The following is a 20,038-nucleotide window of genomic DNA, read 5'->3' as shown; positions in this document are numbered from 1 at the left end:
GTGATATCAGGACACTAGTTCAGGCTCAGATTCAGTGTGATCATCTTCACCATGCTCCCTGCGAGTGTTTTCATTTTGTATTTATGTAGAATCAGCCTGAGGAGAATCAGCTCTACTGTTAGCAATTATCGCATTTATTTTTCAGGGAGCATTAATGTCAAATGACATTTTCACCTGTCAGACTGGGAGGGGAAAAAAGTCTGCTTTGTATATGTGTCTATTTGTCTGACTAAATTTAGCGACACCATTAACAAAAGCTTTGTGGCTCGTCTCATGATATTTTGGATTTGTCTAGCGCCAGTAAACGTGTCAAAGCTGATCTTCTGATGATTCTACTGATTGGAGTTTGATGGTCACACCGTGATGTCAAAGTGCATTGATTACCATGAATATTAGATTTTATTTTTTTTTTCTTAAAAGATGCTGACATGTGTCAAGTATCTTTATATTGCCAGCGCAAGCTGTCATCTTTACAGCAGCCAAGCACCAGCAGCCCTTACTGTCTTTGAATTAGTGACAGCTCATTTCTTCGGGTCACCGCTCAAGCATCTGAGACTTTGAACTCACTCTGTTTACTTCGTTCATCTGTTGTTGTTTTTTGCTTTTGACAGACTGCTTGTCATCATGGCGAGCTGAGGAGGAGCTCAAATACGACTTCAAAGTGCATTTGGATTCCGCTTTGGTTTTGTTTGGAGGGAAAAGTGAGGCGAGAGGAGACATTTTTGAGTCACTTTTAATACTTCTGAAATGCATTCATTTATTTATTTATTTTTTATTTATTTAATTTTTTTTTTTTTTTACTGGCAACACGCTGTCATGCAAAGACATTTGTAGTTCTCAATTCTCAAATTTCACTTCTGTTCTTGCTATTTATTTGTACTATTTAGAATTATTTTAGACTGTGCACACACAGCACTACAAAGATTCTTATATTGCGGTTTAAAAAAAATATTAGACAGCCGGTATGCTTTCTATATTGCGCGTACAAGTACCAGACGTGTCCGACGTGTGGGGTTCTTAATTCAACTTTAACTTTAAAAAAAAAAAAAAAAAAACTCACACATTACCGTAAAAATGGTTTCACACGAAACGCTCAATTGCGCTCGTACATTATTCTAAAATGCTCTGTTTCAGTAGGATGTGTGCGTGTGTGTGTTTCAGGCGTGTGTGTGAGAGCATTTCAGTAAAATATGTGAGGGTGTCTCAGTTGCGTGTTTGAAAATAATTCAGTAGGATGTTTTAGAGCCGGGGTCCTCAATCCTGTTCCTCGAGGTCCGCCGTCCTGCTTGTTTTCCATCTCTCCCTGCTGCAACACACCTGATTCAAATGATCAGATAATGAGCATGATCTGGAAAAGTTGGATGACAATCCTGATCATTCGAATCAGGTGTGTTGCGGAGAGATGCAAGACGGGCAGGACAACGGCCCTCGAGGAACAGGATTGAAGATCTCCGTTTTAGAGCATTTCAGGCAGAAAGGCGATCGGATGCGGTATTTTAATATTATTTTACGTGAGATATGTTCATGCGTACACACACAGGCTCACAAACACAGAGAATTGGTGCAACGTGACCATAACGGGCAGTCAAATTCCAGAATGGACCGGGCTGGCAGAACGGTGGTGTGGTGCTCGACTTAAAAGCGCTCATTAGCTCCTCTGCTAAAGAGCTGTTTACTGTACACATGCACACTAATGGGCAGCTAGCTCGGTGCATGCGGCCATCGGGAATGATGTGAATAATGACGTGTATGTCCGTGTGCCTGCCCGACAGGAAGAAATGACGAAGTTGAATTGAATGCAAAATGACAAGTAAATTGAGTTTATTTCACTTACGTTGAATCTACCTTCGACACTTTCTGTACTTAATTCAAACGGGATAATTCGAAGTCTTTTTGAGCTAGGTATCCCTTCGAAGCTGTGTGGCTAATCCTATCGTCGACATAAACGACAAGGCGAAAAATTAGAAAATGCTCAATGCTTCAGTACAGACCCTGTCCTTCGATGCTCGTTGAGGAAAATCCTGCCCAAATTGCGGTTGTTGCTGTTTCATGAAAAGATCAACCGCAAAAGCGGGTTGTTTACTATCCGCCTCCACGTTCGTCTTTCGGGAATTAGCAGACACGTAAGGCTTCTCACCGCACTGAGTGTCTGACAGGCTTGCCGGCCTCTGCCAGACTCCTCTTGGCTGAAATGTTTGAAATGAATGCAATTAGCAGATCACCAATGTGCTAATTAGCCACTTGCGGCTGCTGAGAGATGTTTGGAGAGGAGATTCGCAAAGGAGAAAATAGTCTGGGGACCTGTGATCCCTTGCGAACTCTTTTATTACCAAATAAACCAGCGAATGTGGCAGTATGCTGATGTCGTTTAAGCGGAGTAGTGGTTGCTAAGGATTGCCCTTACCTGACTCTTGATTTCTTTCTGACAATCAATAACTGACGCAAGGAGGCTTTAATACACCTTTATTATATTTTGTAGTACTCAGACTTGAAATCCGTTGTGATTAATTCCCACAGCCTTTGATAGTCGGACTCTGTGGAGTGAGTCAGTGGCAGTCTGTCCATGTTTACAGATGGCGCTGGCTGGGATTAAAGGAAACAGTCCCTCACCAGCCTCCCGAGGCAATAAAAGAGGGCTGGCAGGGGGCAGGTGAAAGTAGCCGGAGATGAGATAGAGCAAAAGGGGGGTGGGGAAGAAGCAAGCGTGAGCGCAGTAAATAAGAAAGGCGGGGTGGGTGGCGAGGAAACGAGAGCTGAGAGAGACTGAAAATAGCGATTATAAATATTGGGAGAATACAAGGTGGTGGTTATAAATTAAAGATAAAAAAAATAACGATTGAGATTTGGGGTGCACAATTGACAGGATTTAAATAAGGCGGAAAGGCAGCAATGGTAGCAAGGCAGACTTACTACAGCGAAGAGGTCAAGGTGGAACTGCGCAAGAAGGAACCAAAGCTTCAGACACGATGTATTGTGATTCATAGCCTGCACCAATCGCCACAGCATCGCATGCCAGTGTTTGTTCATCTGGGTCAGTGAACGAGAGCTAGGATGCGTCTGATTACGTGTTTGAAGAAATGTGATGGGTTTGTGTGAGGCCGCTCGTTGAGGCGCTTTTTTTTTTTTTTTTTTTTATAAGACCACCTCCAGCCACCTCAGATGAGCAGGCGATTATAGCGTGACCTTCCAAGGGCCAGGGTCTTATTGGGCTGGCCGGGGTGCATTATGGGGCCATAGCCCTGCCTCTGCCATAGGATTATATACCTTCTAGGTTTCCCCAAATAGCGGTACCTCGACTAACGAGCACGCAAACGTACACACTTTTCAAGTTACGAGCCATCGCTTTTATTTTAATTTATTTTGCTTTTGAGTTCAAGTCGTGACTTGAGTTATGACCACCCTTCACAAAGTGGTGTGAAAAAAAAATGCACCTTCAGCCATCTAATGAACATGCGGTCAGTGAAATACAAAATGAAAACAAGTGCAAGGAGCATGGAGAAAGCGCTCTAACCGCATAGTAATTGATTGACACTAGTTAGTGTTGTCTGTCACAAGGCCACACCCCTTAAAGGCCCACATTATTACAGGATATGATTTGACTTTCTGGTTAATTACACACTAGAAAAAATGTTAATTTATTGTGTGAAGGCGGTAGGCCTTCACACATATGTTATTCTGATTCTTTATTGTGTGAAGGCGAAGGCCTTCACACATATGTTATTCTACTCCTTTAACTTTATTGTGTGAAGGCGAAGGCCTTCACACATATGTTATTCTACACCTTTAACTTTATTATTATTATTATTATATATTCTATTTTCTTCCTCGCCTTTTTTCGGCGCTTAACTACTTCCACAGTTTTCATCCGATTTTCACCGTTCCAACTTTGTTCTATTCCAAAAATTCACGCCATTCAGGCTTGTATTTTTCCCAACTTCACCTATTACCCATAATTCACAATTTCACTTTATTCACCCCCAAAAAACCCATTCATTTCCAATGGGAGATTCAACAATTCACTATTAAATGCTTCCAAATTCAAATTTAACACATTCAGGTCATTCATTTCACATTTCTGCAACTCCTTTCACATAATTCATGTGATTCACTATACCCATACATTCCCATTTCCCATTTTCACCCCCCAAAAAGCCACTTCAATAACCCCCTTCTTCGACACGCTCTAGCTTCTCTATTCTTCATCCGATTTTCACCGTTCCAACTTTGTTCTATTCCAAAAATTCACGCCATTCAGGCTTGTATTCTTCACAACTTCACCTATTACCCATATTTCACAATTTCACTTTATTCACCCCCAAAAAACCCATTCATTTCCAATGGGAGATTTAACAATTCACTATTCAATGCTTCCAAATTAACATTTAACACATTCAGGTCATTCATTTCACATTCCTGCAACTCCTTTCACATAATTCATGTGATTCACTATACCCATACATTCCCATTTCCCATTTTCACCCCCAAAACAGCCACTTCAATAACCCCCTTCTTCAACACGCTCTAGCTTCTCTATTCTTCATCCGATTTTCACCGTTCCAACTTCAATCATTCCCAAAAATTAACCCCATGAGAGTTTCCACTTAGCCCCCCCGGTTCCCCCCCCCTTTAAAAAAAGCCCCGCCCCCTTCTTCGACGCGCGCCAGCTTCCCCATTCTTCATCCGATTTTCACCGTTCCAACTTCAATCATTCCCAAAAATTCACCCCATGAGAGTTTCCACTTAGCCCCCCCGGTTCCCCCCCCCTTTAAAAACAGCCCCGCCCCCTTCTTCGACGCGCGCCAGCTTCCCCATTCTTCATCCGATTTTCACCGTTCCAACTTCAATCATTCCCAAAAATTCACCCCATGAGAGTTTCCACTTATCCCCCCCGGTTCCCCCCCCCCTTTAAAAACAGCCCCGCCCCCTTCTTTGACACGCTCTAGCTTCTCTATTCTTCATCCGATTTTCACCGTTCCAACTTCAATCATTCCCAAAAATTCACCCCATGAGAGTTTCCACTTAGCCCCCCCAGTTCCCCCCCCCTTTAAAAAACGCCCCGCCCCTTTCTTTGACACGCTCCAGCTTCCACATTTTTCATCCGATTTTCACCATTCCAACTTCAATCATTCCCAAAAATTCACGCCATGAGAGTTTCCACTTAGCCCCCCCGGTTCCCCCCCCCTTTAAAAACAGCCCCGCCCCCTTCTTCCACGCGCTCCAGCTTCCCCATTCTTCATCCGATTTTCACCGTTCCAACTTCAATCATTCCCAAAAATTCACCCCATGAGAGTTTCCACTTAGCCCCCCCGGTTCCCCCCCCTTTAAAAACAGCCCCGCCCCCTTCTTCGACGCACCCCAGCTTCCCTAATGTTCATCCGATTTTCACCGTTCCAACTTCAATCATTCCCAAAAATTCACCCCATGAGAGTTTCCACTTAGCCCCCCCGGTTCCCCCCCCCTTTAAAAACAGCCCCGCCCCCTTCTTCGACGCGCGCCAGCTTCCCCATTCTTCATCCGATTTTCACCGTTCCAACTTCAATCATTCCCAAAAATTCACCCCATGAGAGTTTCCACTTATCCCCCCCGGTTCCCCCCCCCCTTTAAAAACAGCCCCGCCCCCTTCTTTGACACGCTCTAGCTTCTCTATTCTTCATCCGATTTTCACCGTTCCAACTTCAATCATTCCCAAAAATTCACCCCATGAGAGTTTCCACTTAGCCCCCCCAGTTCCCCCCCCCTTTAAAAAACGCCCCGCCCCTTTCTTTGACACGCTCCAGCTTCCACATTTTTCATCCGATTTTCACCATTCCAACTTCAATCATTCCCAAAAATTCACGCCATGCAGGTTTCCATTTAGACCCCCCGGTTCCCCCCCCCTTTAAAAACCGCCCCGCCCCCTTCTTTGACATGCTCTATTTTCTCTATTCTTCATCCGATTTTCACCGTTGCAACTTCAATCATTCCCAAAAATTCACCCCATGAGAGTTTCAACTTGGCCCCCCCGGTCCCCCCCCCTTTAAAAACAGCCCCGCCCCCTTCTTCGACGCGCTCCAGCTTCCCCATTCTTCATCCGATTTTCACTGTTCCAACTTCAATCATTCCCAAAAATTCACCCCATGCAGGTTTCCATTTAGCCCCCCCGGTTTCCCCCCCCTTTAAAAACCGCCCCGCCCCCTTCTTTGACACGCTCCAGCTTCCCCATTTTTCAACATCATTCACTATAATTCAACATCCTTCCACCTTCCATCATTCACTATCATTCCACATTTTATTTCAATTCTATTCTCTACGATTCAAACTAATTCAATTACATTCTCTATTATTCAAAAATCATTCAATATCATTCCACATCCTTCCACCCAGATGGCTTCGACTCCGGAGCCTTCACACGCGATTTCTCCAGAAATTGCATTCTCTAGTTATTATTATTATATATTCTATTTTCTTCCTCGCCTTTTTTCGGCGCTTAACTACTTCCACAGTTTTCATCCGATTTTCACCGTTCCAACTTTGTTCTATTCCAAACATTCACGCCATTCAGGCTTGTATTTTTCACAACTTCACCTATTACCCATATTTCACAATTTCACTTTATTCACCCCCAAAAAACCCATTCATTTCCAATGGGAGATTTAACAATTCACTATTCAATGCTTCCAAATTAACATTTAACACATTCAGGTCATTCATTTCACATTCCTGCAACTCCTTTCACATAATTCATGTGATTCACTATACCCATACATTCCCATTTCCCATTTTCACCCCCCAAAAAGCCACTTTAATAACCCCCTTCTTCGACACGCTCTAGCTTCTCTATTCTTCATCCGATTTTCACCGTTCCAACTTTGTTCTATTCCAAAAATTCACGCCATTCAGGCTTGTATTCTTCACAACTTCACCTATTACCCATATTTCACAATTTCACTTTATTCACCCCCAAAAAAACATTCATTTCCAATGGGAGATTTAACAATTCACTATTCAATGCTTCCAAATTAACATTTAACACATTCAGGTCATTCATTTCACATTTCTGCAACTCCTTTCACATAATTCATGTGATTCACTATACCCATACATTCCCATTTCCCATTTTCACCCCCAAAAAAGCCACTTCAATAACCCCCTTCTTCGACACGCTCTAGCTTCTCTATTCTTCATCCGATTTTCACCGTTCTAACTTTGTTCTATTCCAAAAATTCACGCCATTCAGGCTTGTATTCTTCACAACTTCACCTATTACCCATATTTCACAATTTCACTTTATTCACCCCCAAAAAACCCATTCATTTCCAATGGGAGATTCAACAATTCACTATTAAATGCTTCCAAATTCAAATTTAACACATTCAGGTCATTCATTTCACATTCCTGCAACTCCTTTCACATAATTCATGTGATTCACTATACCCATACATTCCCATTTCCCATTTTCACCCCCAAAAAAGCCACTTCAATAACCCCCTTCTTCGACACGCTCTAGCTTCTCTATTCTTCATCCGATTTTCACCGTTCCAACTTTGTTCTATTCCAAAAATTCACGCCATTCAGGCTTGTATTCTTCACAACTTCACCTATTACCCATATTTCACAATTTCACTTTATTCACCCCGAAAAAACCCATTCATTTCCAATGGGAGATTCAACAATTCACTATTAAATGCTTCCAAATTCAAATTTAACACATTCAGGTCATTCATTTCACATTCCTGCAACTCCTTTCACATAATTCATGTGATTCACTATACCCATACATTCCCATTTTCACCCCCAAAACAGCCACTTCAATAACCCCCTTCTTCAACACGCTCTAGCTTCTCTATTCTTCATCCGATTTTCACCGTTCCAACTTCAATCATTCCCAAAAATTAACCCCATGAGAGTTTCCACTTAGCCCCCCCGGTTGCCCCCCCCTTTAAAAACAGCCCCGCCCCCTTCTTCGACGCGCGCCAGCTTCCCCATTCTTCATCCGATTTTCACCGTTCCAACTTCAATCATTCCCAAAAATTCACCCCATGAGAGTTTCCACTTGGCCCCCCCGGTCCCCCCCCCCCTTTAAAAACAGCCCCGCCCCCTTCTTCGACGCACTCCAGCTTCCCCATTGTTCATCCGATTTTCACCGTTCCAACTTCAATCATTCCCAAAAATTAACCCCATGAGAGTTTCCACTTAGCCCCCCTGGTTGCCCCCCCCTTTAAAAACAGCCCCGCCCCCTTCTTCGACGCGCGCCAGCTTCCCCATTCTTCATCCGATTTTCACCGTTCCAACTTCAATCATTCCCAAAAATTCACCCCATGAGAGTTTCCACTTGGCCCCCCCGGTCCCCCCCCCCTTTAAAAACAGCCCCGCCCCCTTCTTCGACGCACTCCAGCTTCCCCATTGTTCATCCGATTTTCACCGTTCCAACTTCAATCATTCCCAAAAATTCACCCCATGAGAGTTTCCACTTAGCCCCCCCAGTTCCCCCCCCCTTTAAAAAACGCCCCGCCCCTTTCTTTGACGCGCTCCAGCTTCCACATTTTTCATCCGATTTTCACCATTCCAACTTCAATCATTCCCAAAAATTCACGCCATGCAGGTTTCCATTTAGACCCCCCGGTTCCCCCCCCCTTTAAAAACCGCCCCGCCCCCTTCTTTGACATGCTCTATTTTCTCTATTCTTCATCCACTTAGGATATTAAATCCATTCAAGACATTCATCCAGGCTTCTATAAAGAGGGTTGGGTCAGTGGATTAGCAGCTGCTTCCATACTTGGAGGTTCTCGGTTCGATTCCCGGTCGTTGAATATTTTCCACGATCATTCAACATCCTTCCACCTTCCATTAATCACTGCCTTTCCCCATTTTCATTCGATGTCATTCACTATAATTCAACATTATTCAATATTTTTCAACATTATTCAATATTTTTTCTCTTTCATTCATGATGATTCAAGATAATTCACTATTATTCACTGTCATTCAAATCATTCAATTTCATTCACTGTGATTCAAATTCATTCAACATTTCAGAGTCATTCAATATTATTCCACAACATTCAGCCTCATTCAAAATCATTCCACAAAAAAAATTCCAGCCATTCCGCCTTCACACGCAATTTCTCCAGGAATTGCATTCTCTAGTTGTGTGAAGGCGGTAGGCCTTCACACATATGTTATTCTGATTCTTTATTATTATTATTGTGTGAAGGCGGTAGGCCTTCACACATATGTTATTCTGATTCTTTATTATTATTATTATTAATATTAAACTTATTCTGCCTGTTTTTTGACGCTTAACTACTTCCACCTAATTCAACCGATTCACTTCATTCCACTTTTAACGTGTTCCACTTATTCATGTGATGGGGGCTTCCATTTTTCACGTCATTCACTTATTCAGATTATTCACTATTTCACATTTTTCACCCCAAATTCACCCCATTCATTTCGATTGGGACATTCAACATTTCACATTTAAATGCTTCCAGTTTTAAATTCAAGACATTCAGGTCATTCATTTCGCATTCCTTTAACTCCTTTCACACTATTCATGTGATTCACTATACCCATACATTCCCATTTCCCATTTTCACCCCCAAAAAAGCCACTTCAATAACCCCCTTCTTCGACACGCTCTAGCTTCTCTATTCTTCATCCGATTTTCACCGTTCCAACTTTGTTCTATTCCAAAAATTCACGCCATTCAGGCTTGTATTCTTCACAACTTCACCTATTACCCATATTTCACAATTTCACTTTATTCACCCCCAAAAAACCCATTCATTTCCAATGGGAGATTCAACAATTCACTATTAAATGCTTCCAAATTCAAATTTAACACATTCAGGTCATTCATTTCACATTCCTGCAACTCCTTTCACATAATTCATGTGATTCACTATACCCATACATTCCCATTTCCCATTTTCACCCCCAAAAAAGCCACTTCAATAACCCCCTTCTTCAACACGCTCTAGCTTCTCTATTCTTCATCCGATTTTCACCGTTCCAACTTCAATCATTCCCAAAAATTAACCCCATGAGAGTTTCCACTTAGCCCCCCCGGTTCCCCCCCCCTTTAAAAACAGCCCCGCCCCCTTCTTCGACGCGCGCCAGCTTCCCCATTCTTCATCCGATTTTCACCGTTCCAACTTCAATCATTCCCAAAAATTCACCCCATGAGAGTTTCCACTTGGCCCCCCCGGTCCCCCCCCCCTTTAAAAACAGCCCCGCCCCCTTCTTCGACGCACTCCAGCTTCCCCATTGTTCATCCGATTTTCACCGTTCCAACTTCAATCATTCCCAAAAATTCACCCCATGAGAGTTTCCACTTAGCCCCCCCAGTTCCCCCCCCCTTTAAAAAACGCCCCGCCCCTTTCTTTGACGCGCTCCAGCTTCCACATTTTTCATCCGATTTTCACCATTCCAACTTCAATCATTCTCAAAAATTCACGCCATGCAGGTTTCCATTTAGACCCCCCGGTTCCCCCCCCCTTTAAAAACCGCCCCGCCCCCTTCTTTGACATGCTCTATTTTCTCTATTCTTCATCCGATTTTCACCGTTGCAACTTCAATCATTCCCAAAAATTCACCCCATGAGAGTTTCCACTTGGCCCCCCCGGTCCCCCCCCCATTTAAAAACAACCCCGCCCCCTTCTTCGACGCGCTCCAGCTTCCCCATTCTTCATCCGATTTTCACTGTTCCAACTTCAATCATTCCCAAAAATTCACCCCATGCAGGTTTCCATTTAGCCCCCCCGGTTTCCCCCCCCTTTAAAAACCGCCCCGCCCCCTTCTTTGACACGCTCCAGCTTCCCCATTTTTCAACATCATTCACTATAATTCAACATCCTTCCACCTTCCATCATTCACTATCATTCCACATTTTATTTCAATTCTATTCTCTACGATTCAAACTAATTCAATTACATTCTCTATGATTCAAAAATCATTCAATATCATTCCACATCCTTCCACCCAGATGGCTTCGACTCCGGAGCCTTCACACGCAATTTCTCCAGGAATTGCATTCTCTAGTTATTGTGTGAAGGCGGTAGGCCTTCACACATATGTTATTCCTATTCTTTATTATTAATATTATTAAACTTATTCCGCCCGTTTTTTTGACGCTTAACTACTTCCACCTAATTCAACCGATTCACTTCATTCCACTTTTAACGTGTTCCACTTATTCGTGTGATGGGGGCTTCCATTTTTCACGTCATTCACTTATTCAGATTATTCACTATTTCACATTTTTCACCCCAAATTCACCCCATTCATTTCGATTGGGACATTCAACATTTCACATTTAAATGCTTCCAGTTTGAAATTCAAGACATTCAGGTCATTCATTTCGCATTCCTTTAACTCCTTTCACACTATTCATGTGATTCACTATACCCATACATTCCCATTTCCTATTTTCACCCCCAAAAAAGCCACTTCAATAACCCCCTTCTTCGACACGCTCTAGCTTCTCTATTCTTCATCCGATTTTCACCGTTCCAACTTTGTTCTATTCCAAAAATTCACGCCATTCAGGCTTGTATTCTTCACAACTTCACCTATTACCCATATTTCACAATTTCACTTTATTCACCCCCAAAAAACCCATTCATTTCCAATGGGAGATTCAACAATTCACTATTAAATGCTTCCAAATTCAAATTTAACACATTCAGGTCATTCATTTCACATTCCTGCAACTCCTTTCACATAATTCATGTGATTCACTATACCCATACATTCCCATTTCCCATTTTCACCCCCAAAAAAGCCACTTCAATAACCCCCTTCTTCAACACGCTCTAGCTTCTCTATTCTTCATCCGATTTTCACCGTTCCAACTTCAATCATTCCCAAAAATTAACCCCATGAGAGTTTCCACTTAGCCCCCCCGGTTGCCCCCCCCTTTAAAAACAGCCCCGCCCCCTTCTTCGACGCGCGCCAGCTTCCCCATTCTTCATCCGATTTTCACCGTTCCAACTTCAATCATTCCCAAAAATTCACCCCATGAGAGTTTCCACTTGGCCCCCCCGGTCCCCCCCCCCTTTAAAAACAGCCCCGCCCCCTTCTTCGACGCACTCCAGCTTCCCCATTGTTCATCCGATTTTCACCGTTCCAACTTCAATCATTCCCAAAAATTAACCCCATGAGAGTTTCCACTTAGCCCCCCCGGTTGCCCCCCCCTTTAAAAACAGCCCCGCCCCCTTCTTCGACGCGCGCCAGCTTCCCCATTCTTCATCCGATTTTCACCGTTCCAACTTCAATCATTCCCAAAAATTCACCCCATGAGAGTTTCCACTTGGCCCCCCCGGTCCCCCCCCCCTTTAAAAACAGCCCCGCCCCCTTCTTCGACGCACTCCAGCTTCCCCATTGTTCATCCGATTTTCACCGTTCCAACTTCAATCATTCCCAAAAATTCACCCCATGAGAGTTTCCACTTAGCCCCCCCAGTTCCCCCCCCCTTTAAAAAACGCCCCGCCCCTTTCTTTGACGCGCTCCAGCTTCCACATTTTTCATCCGATTTTCACCATTCCAACTTCAATCATTCCCAAAAATTCACGCCATGCAGGTTTCCATTTAGACCCCCCGGTTCCCCCCCCCTTTAAAAACCGCCCCGCCCCCTTCTTTGACATGCTCTATTTTCTCTATTCTTCATCCACTTAGGATATTAAATCCATTCAAGACATTCATCCAGGCTTCTATAAAGAGGGTTGGGTCAGTGGATTAGCAGCTGCTTCCATACTTGGAGGTTCTCGGTTCGATTCCCGGTCGTTGAATATTTTCCACGATCATTCAACATCCTTCCACCTTCCATTAATCACAGCCTTTCCCCATTTTCATTCGATGTCATTCACTATAATTCAACATTATTCAATATTTTTCAACATTATTCAATATTTTTTCTCTTTCATTCATGATGATTCAAGATAATTCACTATTATTCACTGTCATTCAAATCATTCAATTTCATTCACTATGATTCAAATTCATTCAACATTTCAGAGTCATTCAATATTATTCCACAACATTCAGCCTCATTCAAAATCATTCCACAAAAAAAATTCCAGCCATTCCGCCTTCACACGCAATTTCTCCAGGAATTGCATTCTCTAGTTATTATTAATATTAAACTTATTCTGCCTGTTTTTTTGACGCTTAACTACTTCCACCTAATTCAACCGATTCACTTCATTCCACTTTTAACGTGTTCCACTTATTCATGTGATGGGGGCTTCCATTTTTCACGTCATTCACTTATTCAGATTATTCACTATTTCACATTTTTCACCCCAAATTCACCCCATTCATTTCGATTGGGACATTCAACATTTCACATTTAAATGCTTCCAGTTTGAAATTCAAGACATTCAGGTCATTCATTTCGCATTCCTTTAACTCCTTTCACACTATTCATGTGATTCACTATACCCATACATTCCCATTTCCCATTTTCACCCCCAAAAAAGCCACTTCAATAACCCCCTTCTTCGACACGCTCTAGCTTCTCTATTCTTCATCCGATTTTCACCGTTCCAACTTTGTTCTATTCCAAAAATTCACGCCATTCAGGCTTGTATTCTTCACAACTTCACCTATTACCCATATTTCACAATTTCACTTTATTCACCCCCAAAAAACCCATTCATTTCCAATGGGAGATTCAACAATTCACTATTAAATGCTTCCAAATTCAAATTTAACACATTCAGGTCATTCATTTCACATTCCTGCAACTCCTTTCACATAATTCATGTGATTCACTATACCCATACATTCCCATTTCCCATTTTCACCCCCAAAAAAGCCACTTCAATAACCCCCTTCTTCAACACGCTCTAGCTTCTCTATTCTTCATCCGATTTTCACCGTTCCAACTTCAATCATTCCCAAAAATTAACCCCATGAGAGTTTCCACTTAGCCCCCCCGGTCCCCCCCCCCTTTAAAAACAGCCCCGCCCCCTTCTTCGACGCGCGCCAGCTTCCCCATTCTTCATCCGATTTTCACCGTTCCAACTTCAATCATTCCCAAAAATTCACCCCATGAGAGTTTCCACTTGGCCCCCCCGGTCCCCCCCCCCTTTAAAAACAGCCCCGCCCCCTTCTTCGACGCACTCCAGCTTCCCCATTGTTCATCCGATTTTCACCGTTCCAACTTCAATCATTCCCAAAAATTCACCCCATGAGAGTTTCCACTTGGCCCCCCCGGTTCCCCCCCCCTTTAAAAACAGCCCCGCCCCCTTCTTTGACGCGCTCCAGCTTCCCCATTCTTCATCCGATTTTCACCGTTCCAACTTCAATCATTCCCAAAAATTAACCCCATGAGAGTTTCCACTTAGCCCCCCCGGTTGCCCCCCCCTTTAAAAACAGCCCCGCCCCCTTCTTCGACGCGCGCCAGCTTCCCCATTCTTCATCCGATTTTCACCGTTCCAACTTCAATCATTCCCAAAAATTCACCCCATGAGAGTTTCCACTTGGCCCCCCCGGTCCCCCCCCCCTTTAAAAACAGCCCCGCCCCCTTCTTCGACGCACTCCAGCTTCCCCATTGTTCATCCGATTTTCACCGTTCCAACTTCAATCATTCCCAAAAATTCACCCCATGAGAGTTTCCACTTAGCCCCCCCGGTTCCCCCCCCCTTTAAAAACAGCCCCGCCCCCTTCTTCGACGCGCGCCAGCTTCCCCATTCTTCATCCGATTTTCACCGTTCCAACTTCAATCATTCCCAAAAATTCACCCCATGAGAGTTTCCACTTGGCCCCCCCGGTCCCCCCCCCCTTTAAAAACAGCCCCGCCCCCTTCTTCGACGCACTCCAGCTTCCCCATTGTTCATCCGATTTTCACCGTTCCTACTTCAATCATTCCCAAAAATTCACCCCATGAGAGTTTCCACTTAGCCCCCCCAGTTCCCCCCCCCTTTAAAAAACGCCCCGCCCCTTTCTTTGACACGCTCCAGCTTCCACATTTTTCATCCGATTTTCACCATTCCAACTTCAATCATTCCCAAAAATTCACGCCATGCAGGTTTCCATTTAGACCCCCCGGTTCCCCCCCCCTTTAAAAACCGCCCCGCCCCCTTCTTTGACATGCTCTATTTTCTCTATTCTTCATCCGATTTTCACCGTTGCAACTTCAATCATTCCCAAAAATTCACCCCATGAGAGTTTCCACTTGGCCCCCCCGGTCCCCCCCCCTTTAAAAACAGCCCCGCCCCCTTCTTCGACGCACTCCAGCTTCCCCATTGTTCATCCGATTTTCACCGTTCCAACTTCAATCATTCCCAAAAATTCACCCCATGAGAGTTTCCACTTGGCCCCCCCGGTTCCCCCCCCCTTTAAAAACCGCCCCGCCCCCTTCTTTGACACGCTCCAGCTTCCCCATTTTTCAACATCATTCACTATAATTCAACATCCTTCCACCTTCCATCATTCACTATCATTCCACATTTTATTTCAATTCTATTCTCTACGATTCAAACTAATTCAATTACATTCTCTATGATTCAAAAATCATTCAATATCATTCCACATCCTTCCACCCAGATGGCTTCGACTCCGGAGCCTTCACACGCAATTTCTCCAGGAATTGCATTCTCTAGTTTTTTTTACATTCTCTTTGTTCCCATCTTCTGGTTTTATTACATTTGGTATATTTGTATTTTACAATACAATTATTTTTTGCTATTTAAAATGTGTTTCTTTTTCTGGGTCTGGAACCAGTGAATAGCATTTCAATTCTTTTCAATGGTGATTTATTCGATATCCATACAAGCTTAGTCATGGAACAGATTAAACTCATACGTCAAGGTACCACAGTACTCGTGGACAACTGTCGACATTTCAAGTGCAATTTGAATCTCTTAGCATAAAGTTGTGTATATAATTTACCACTTCTGTATGTTCCGACGAAAGCTCTAAAATTGACTTGGAAAGTTTATAAATCGGGCTTCCTGCTGCACTTTAATGACTAAACAAAAAAACTTTTTTTTTTGGGGGGGGGGATAAAAAGCTGCAGGAAATTGAGCTGACCACATACTGCATCTCACCCTTTTTCAGCTATGTTATGTCCCAAGCTCAGTTTTTGGAAGAAAACTCTGGTTCACTGTTATTTTAGAGGCTACTTGGCAGAGAAATTCGTGTGACCTCCATGGATTGTAAGATGTTTTAAGGCTGAGTTCTTTTTGCATTGACTGTATTCTCCCTTGTGTTTTTTTCCTTTTCCCAGGGTTGAAGATGCAGTGGCATCCTGAGCAAAGCCAGTGGGCTGAACAACATTTTGACATCTCGTCGACCACATGCTCCCCAGCCCACAAGGCAGAGCCATACCGTGTACTACCCGTCCACCTCCAGTGCTCCGCCGCCTACCAGTATGCCTGGGCGAACGATGACATCTCGGCCCTCACCGCCTCCAACATGCTCAAGAAATATGCCGAGAAATATTCCGGCATCTTGGAGTTGCCTGTCTCCTACCCAGAAGCCCCTAGCGTCCCAGGAGGGATAAGCGGCCGGAAGGGTGAATCGGAACCCTGGCAGGATGGCGTCTATCCTATGAGCTGCGTACCTGAGGGGGTCTCCATCCGCAAGGGTGGTGTTGCTGCAGCTTCTGAGGTGGTAACTGGTTTGTGCAGCTCTCCTGGTCTTGCCTCCAGCACTCTGAGTGAGCCCAGCTACTCCAGTAGCAGCTGCGGAAGTCACACTGCCACCACACTCCACTCGTCCTCACTGCCTTCTCAGGAATTTGACGTCACTTACAGCGGTTCCTACTTGCACAGTAGTTACAATACTCAACCAGTCCCCGCCCCTGCGCATCCTTCCCCATTGCACAGCTCTGGCCTCCTGCAGCCGCCTCCTCCAACATCTCATTCTACATTAGTTCCAGCATACAACGGAGGCTCCTCTAATTTGTCTAATTACAATTACACGCCAGCAGGATACTCCGCGCAGAACTCAGTCGGGCCTGGATACAGCACTGGAGGAGTTCCCCGACCGTCCTCTTACCTCCCCTCAGGCATCGCCGCACCAACGCCCCTTCCCCCGTATCCATACCATAACCATAACTTGACTCCAATCACCCCAAGCCCTCTTGACAGTTGCTCCTCCAACTTGCTGAAGAGGAAAGCCTTTTATGTGACCGGCCCGGGAGATATTGACTCCTCTTATGCAAACTTTGGCTACGACCAGACTCGAAGCTCAAGCGAAAGCCCAATGTACAGAGTGGCAGATAGCAGCAGCACAAACAGAAACTGTAACAGTCCCATTGGCGGAGGTTTTAATAGAAGTTCTGAGAAGCCGTCTCTAGCTTTTAATCCACAAAAGCAGTCCACACTGCCTTCCGAGGAGCAGCAGCAGCGGAAGTTTAGCAACCAGGCCACTCCCAACCCACTATCTCCGTCAGCCTATGTCTCCTCCTCACTCGGCGGTGCTCGTATGGCAGAGTCTCTCGTTAACTTTATACCCCCACCCGTCAATGAGCAAAGTGCTGAAGATCACCGTATCCATCATTCCCACTCAGGTGCTCCTTCCTCTTCCACCATGTCCTCCTCATGCTCTGCTGAAGAGCAACTAAAAACCTGCGACCCACACCTTTTAGACATGGTAACCTCTGAAATTGTTCAGCAGGGCCCTCCCATGGACTGGAGTGACGTTGCAGGTTTAGAACTGGCCAAAGCGACGCTGAAAGAGGAAGTTCTCTGGCCCATTCTACGCCCTGACATGTTCAGAAGCTTAGGACCCACCCCGCGTTGTGTGCTGCTCTTTGGCCCAAGAGGCAGTGGCAGGACGTTGCTAGGCCGTTGCCTGGCCATCCAACTTGGGGCATCATTACTTCGACTCAGTGGGTCTACTTTGGTCACCAAGTGGCTGACAGATGGGAAGGAAATTATCAGAGCGTCCTTCCTGGTAGCTCGCTGCCGCCAACCCTCTGTACTGTTCATTAGTGAGGTGGACATGCTGCTTTCGGCACAACTCACGGAGGAAAGTCCCATTAACAGACTGAAGAGGGAGCTACTTTCCCAGCTGGACTCGCTTCTAATGGGCTCAGGTGTCGAAGGAAGACAAGTATTAGTGGTTTGCACCACGACTAGACCCCAGGACATCGATGAGGGGGTGCATAGGTACTTTGCTCGGCGGGTTTTGGTATCCCTTCCCGATAGTGCAGCCCGGCACCAGATTGTCAGCCAGCTCCTCACCCAATCCCAGCAAAAATACTGCATGAGTGAGGAGGAGTTGGCGCTGCTTGTCCAACGCACTGAAGGTTTCTCTGGACTTGACCTGTCCAGACTTTGCCAGGAAGCCCATGTGGGTCTGTTACACATATCCACGCAACAGGGCATGGACATGGCCAGTATGATTCGGCCCCTAACCTACCAGGACTTTGAGAGGGTCTTTTGTAAATTTCATGCCAGTGTATCGCAAAAAGAGATGGACATGCACACTGAATGGAACAAAATGTTTGGATGCAGACAATGAAAGGACGTACTTTATGTAAAGAGGCCCCTTTCCTGAGGGCAGACACGTTGTGCTGGAGGGGAAAAAAATATCAGTAAGGCCTCATGGAAAATTATTTACACCGCTGTTGCAGGATTTGTCTTTACACTGTATATGTGCTAGGGGTGTAACAGTAGGCTATGTGTAGTTTTCGATACAGAACATTGGTTAAGAACAGGTACAGACATGGTAACGCATAAATAGCAGTGTAAAAAAACCAAGCAAAACAACGTCATCATTTAAACGGCCTCTCCTCTCAACAGATCAGACCGAAACAAAGCAATGAATGTCTTTGCAGTAAAACATAAATCATTTGCGCTCTGACCAAACAGTCAACGAGTCTTCCGGGTTTCTCGGTCGTCGCTGAGGAAACGCTACGTGAGAAGCTAACTTGCTCTTCACTAGCTAGCGTAAAGTTGACTTCCATTGTATTACACTTTATCGCTACAAGAGTTTACACAGAGAATGGGAGTGGGCGCAGAAGACATGCTAACCACCAAAGCTAACGTCTATGTTAAAGTTGCAGATCATCAGAAAGATGAACAGGACAAAATGGGAGCGATACAGTAAAGACAAATTGAACGTATTCAATATTTCCACACTATCTTCAGTTTTTGGTGCTTGGCGTATTGTTACACCCCTAAAATATACAATTCTTAACATATTTATTAGACCACCTGTAGCGTTTTGATGCTGGTTTTCATCTTCGGTGAGCACTCCAAATGTAATAAATCAATCATGTTATTTAAGAACTAAAAAATTTTTTTTTTCAGTTTTTTTTTTTTTTACAGACAAATGTTAGGAAATAACCTTAATTTGACATTGTAATCAAGGTGTTACTGTTTTTTCCCCCAGCGCAGTAAATTGGAAAATACCTGGATAATTCTTCAGAAAAATGTTAGCCATCATTCAAAGAGCTAACACACGAATGAACCACAGAAACAACATTTTGGTAAGTGGGAATCTGACATAAACCTCACAACTGGCGGTGGTCCAATAAATTTGTTTCGCACTGTGTATATGTATTGTATACAACCATATTTATACAGTCCCTTCGAAAAGTAGTATAAGAGTGAGGCCAAATCCTTTATTTGAGCTACGGACTGGAAAACGTTTGGGTTTGACATAAAAAAATGAAAATTACATCAACATTTCAGCTTTTATATATTTTCATGCATTTCCACGTGCATCAGATCACTGAACTTCCACTTTTCGGTTATTCGGATCCATGATGAAGGATCTCCCAATCCATTTTTTCTTAAAATTGTTAGACATTTTTTTTTTTTTTGTGTGTGCTGACTTCTGAAGTTCATTCTGCCGTTGCCGTCATGTTGTCGTTTAATTAATTAATATACCGTGACTGCTGTCGAACCCAAACGTTTTTAGTCCAGAGCAGAAATAAATATCATTCCTCAAGGAAGAAGCGTACATGTGAAAATTTAGTGCCTGAATTGGTGCTTTTTAAGTTAATTTACATCGTAGTCAACGTTCATAAAAATAATCAAATTGAGGAAAAATTCTGAGCTTTAAACCAATGCGTTTAACATTTGACAGTCATGTTTTA

At 44.0% G+C, this 20,038-nt stretch overlaps 1 protein-coding gene across 1 annotated transcript in view; it reads left to right on the top strand.

Moving 5' to 3' along the window:
* The window catches only part of LOC148339632 (fidgetin-like), a 34,826-nt gene extending 15,571 nt beyond the window's left edge, over positions 1-19,255 (top strand). Inside the window, exon 3 of the mRNA XM_088291921.1 lies at positions 16,214-19,255. Coding sequence (XP_088148047.1) covers positions 16,214-18,456 — 2,243 coding nt within the window. The 3' untranslated portion in view covers positions 18,457-19,255. The remainder of the gene's footprint in view (positions 1-16,213) is intronic.
* The last annotated feature ends 783 nt before the right edge of the window (positions 19,256-20,038 follow it).

The sequence above is a fragment of the Idiotropiscis lumnitzeri genome, chromosome 3 (genome assembly GCF_059441095.1).
Source record: "Idiotropiscis lumnitzeri isolate Australia: NSW breed Sydney's pygmy pipehorse chromosome 3, RoL_Ilum_1.0, whole genome shotgun sequence".
In the NCBI taxonomy this organism is placed as follows: Eukaryota; Metazoa; Chordata; class Actinopteri; order Syngnathiformes; family Syngnathidae; genus Idiotropiscis; species Idiotropiscis lumnitzeri.
This window is presented reverse-complemented; position numbering and strand designations above follow the sequence as displayed.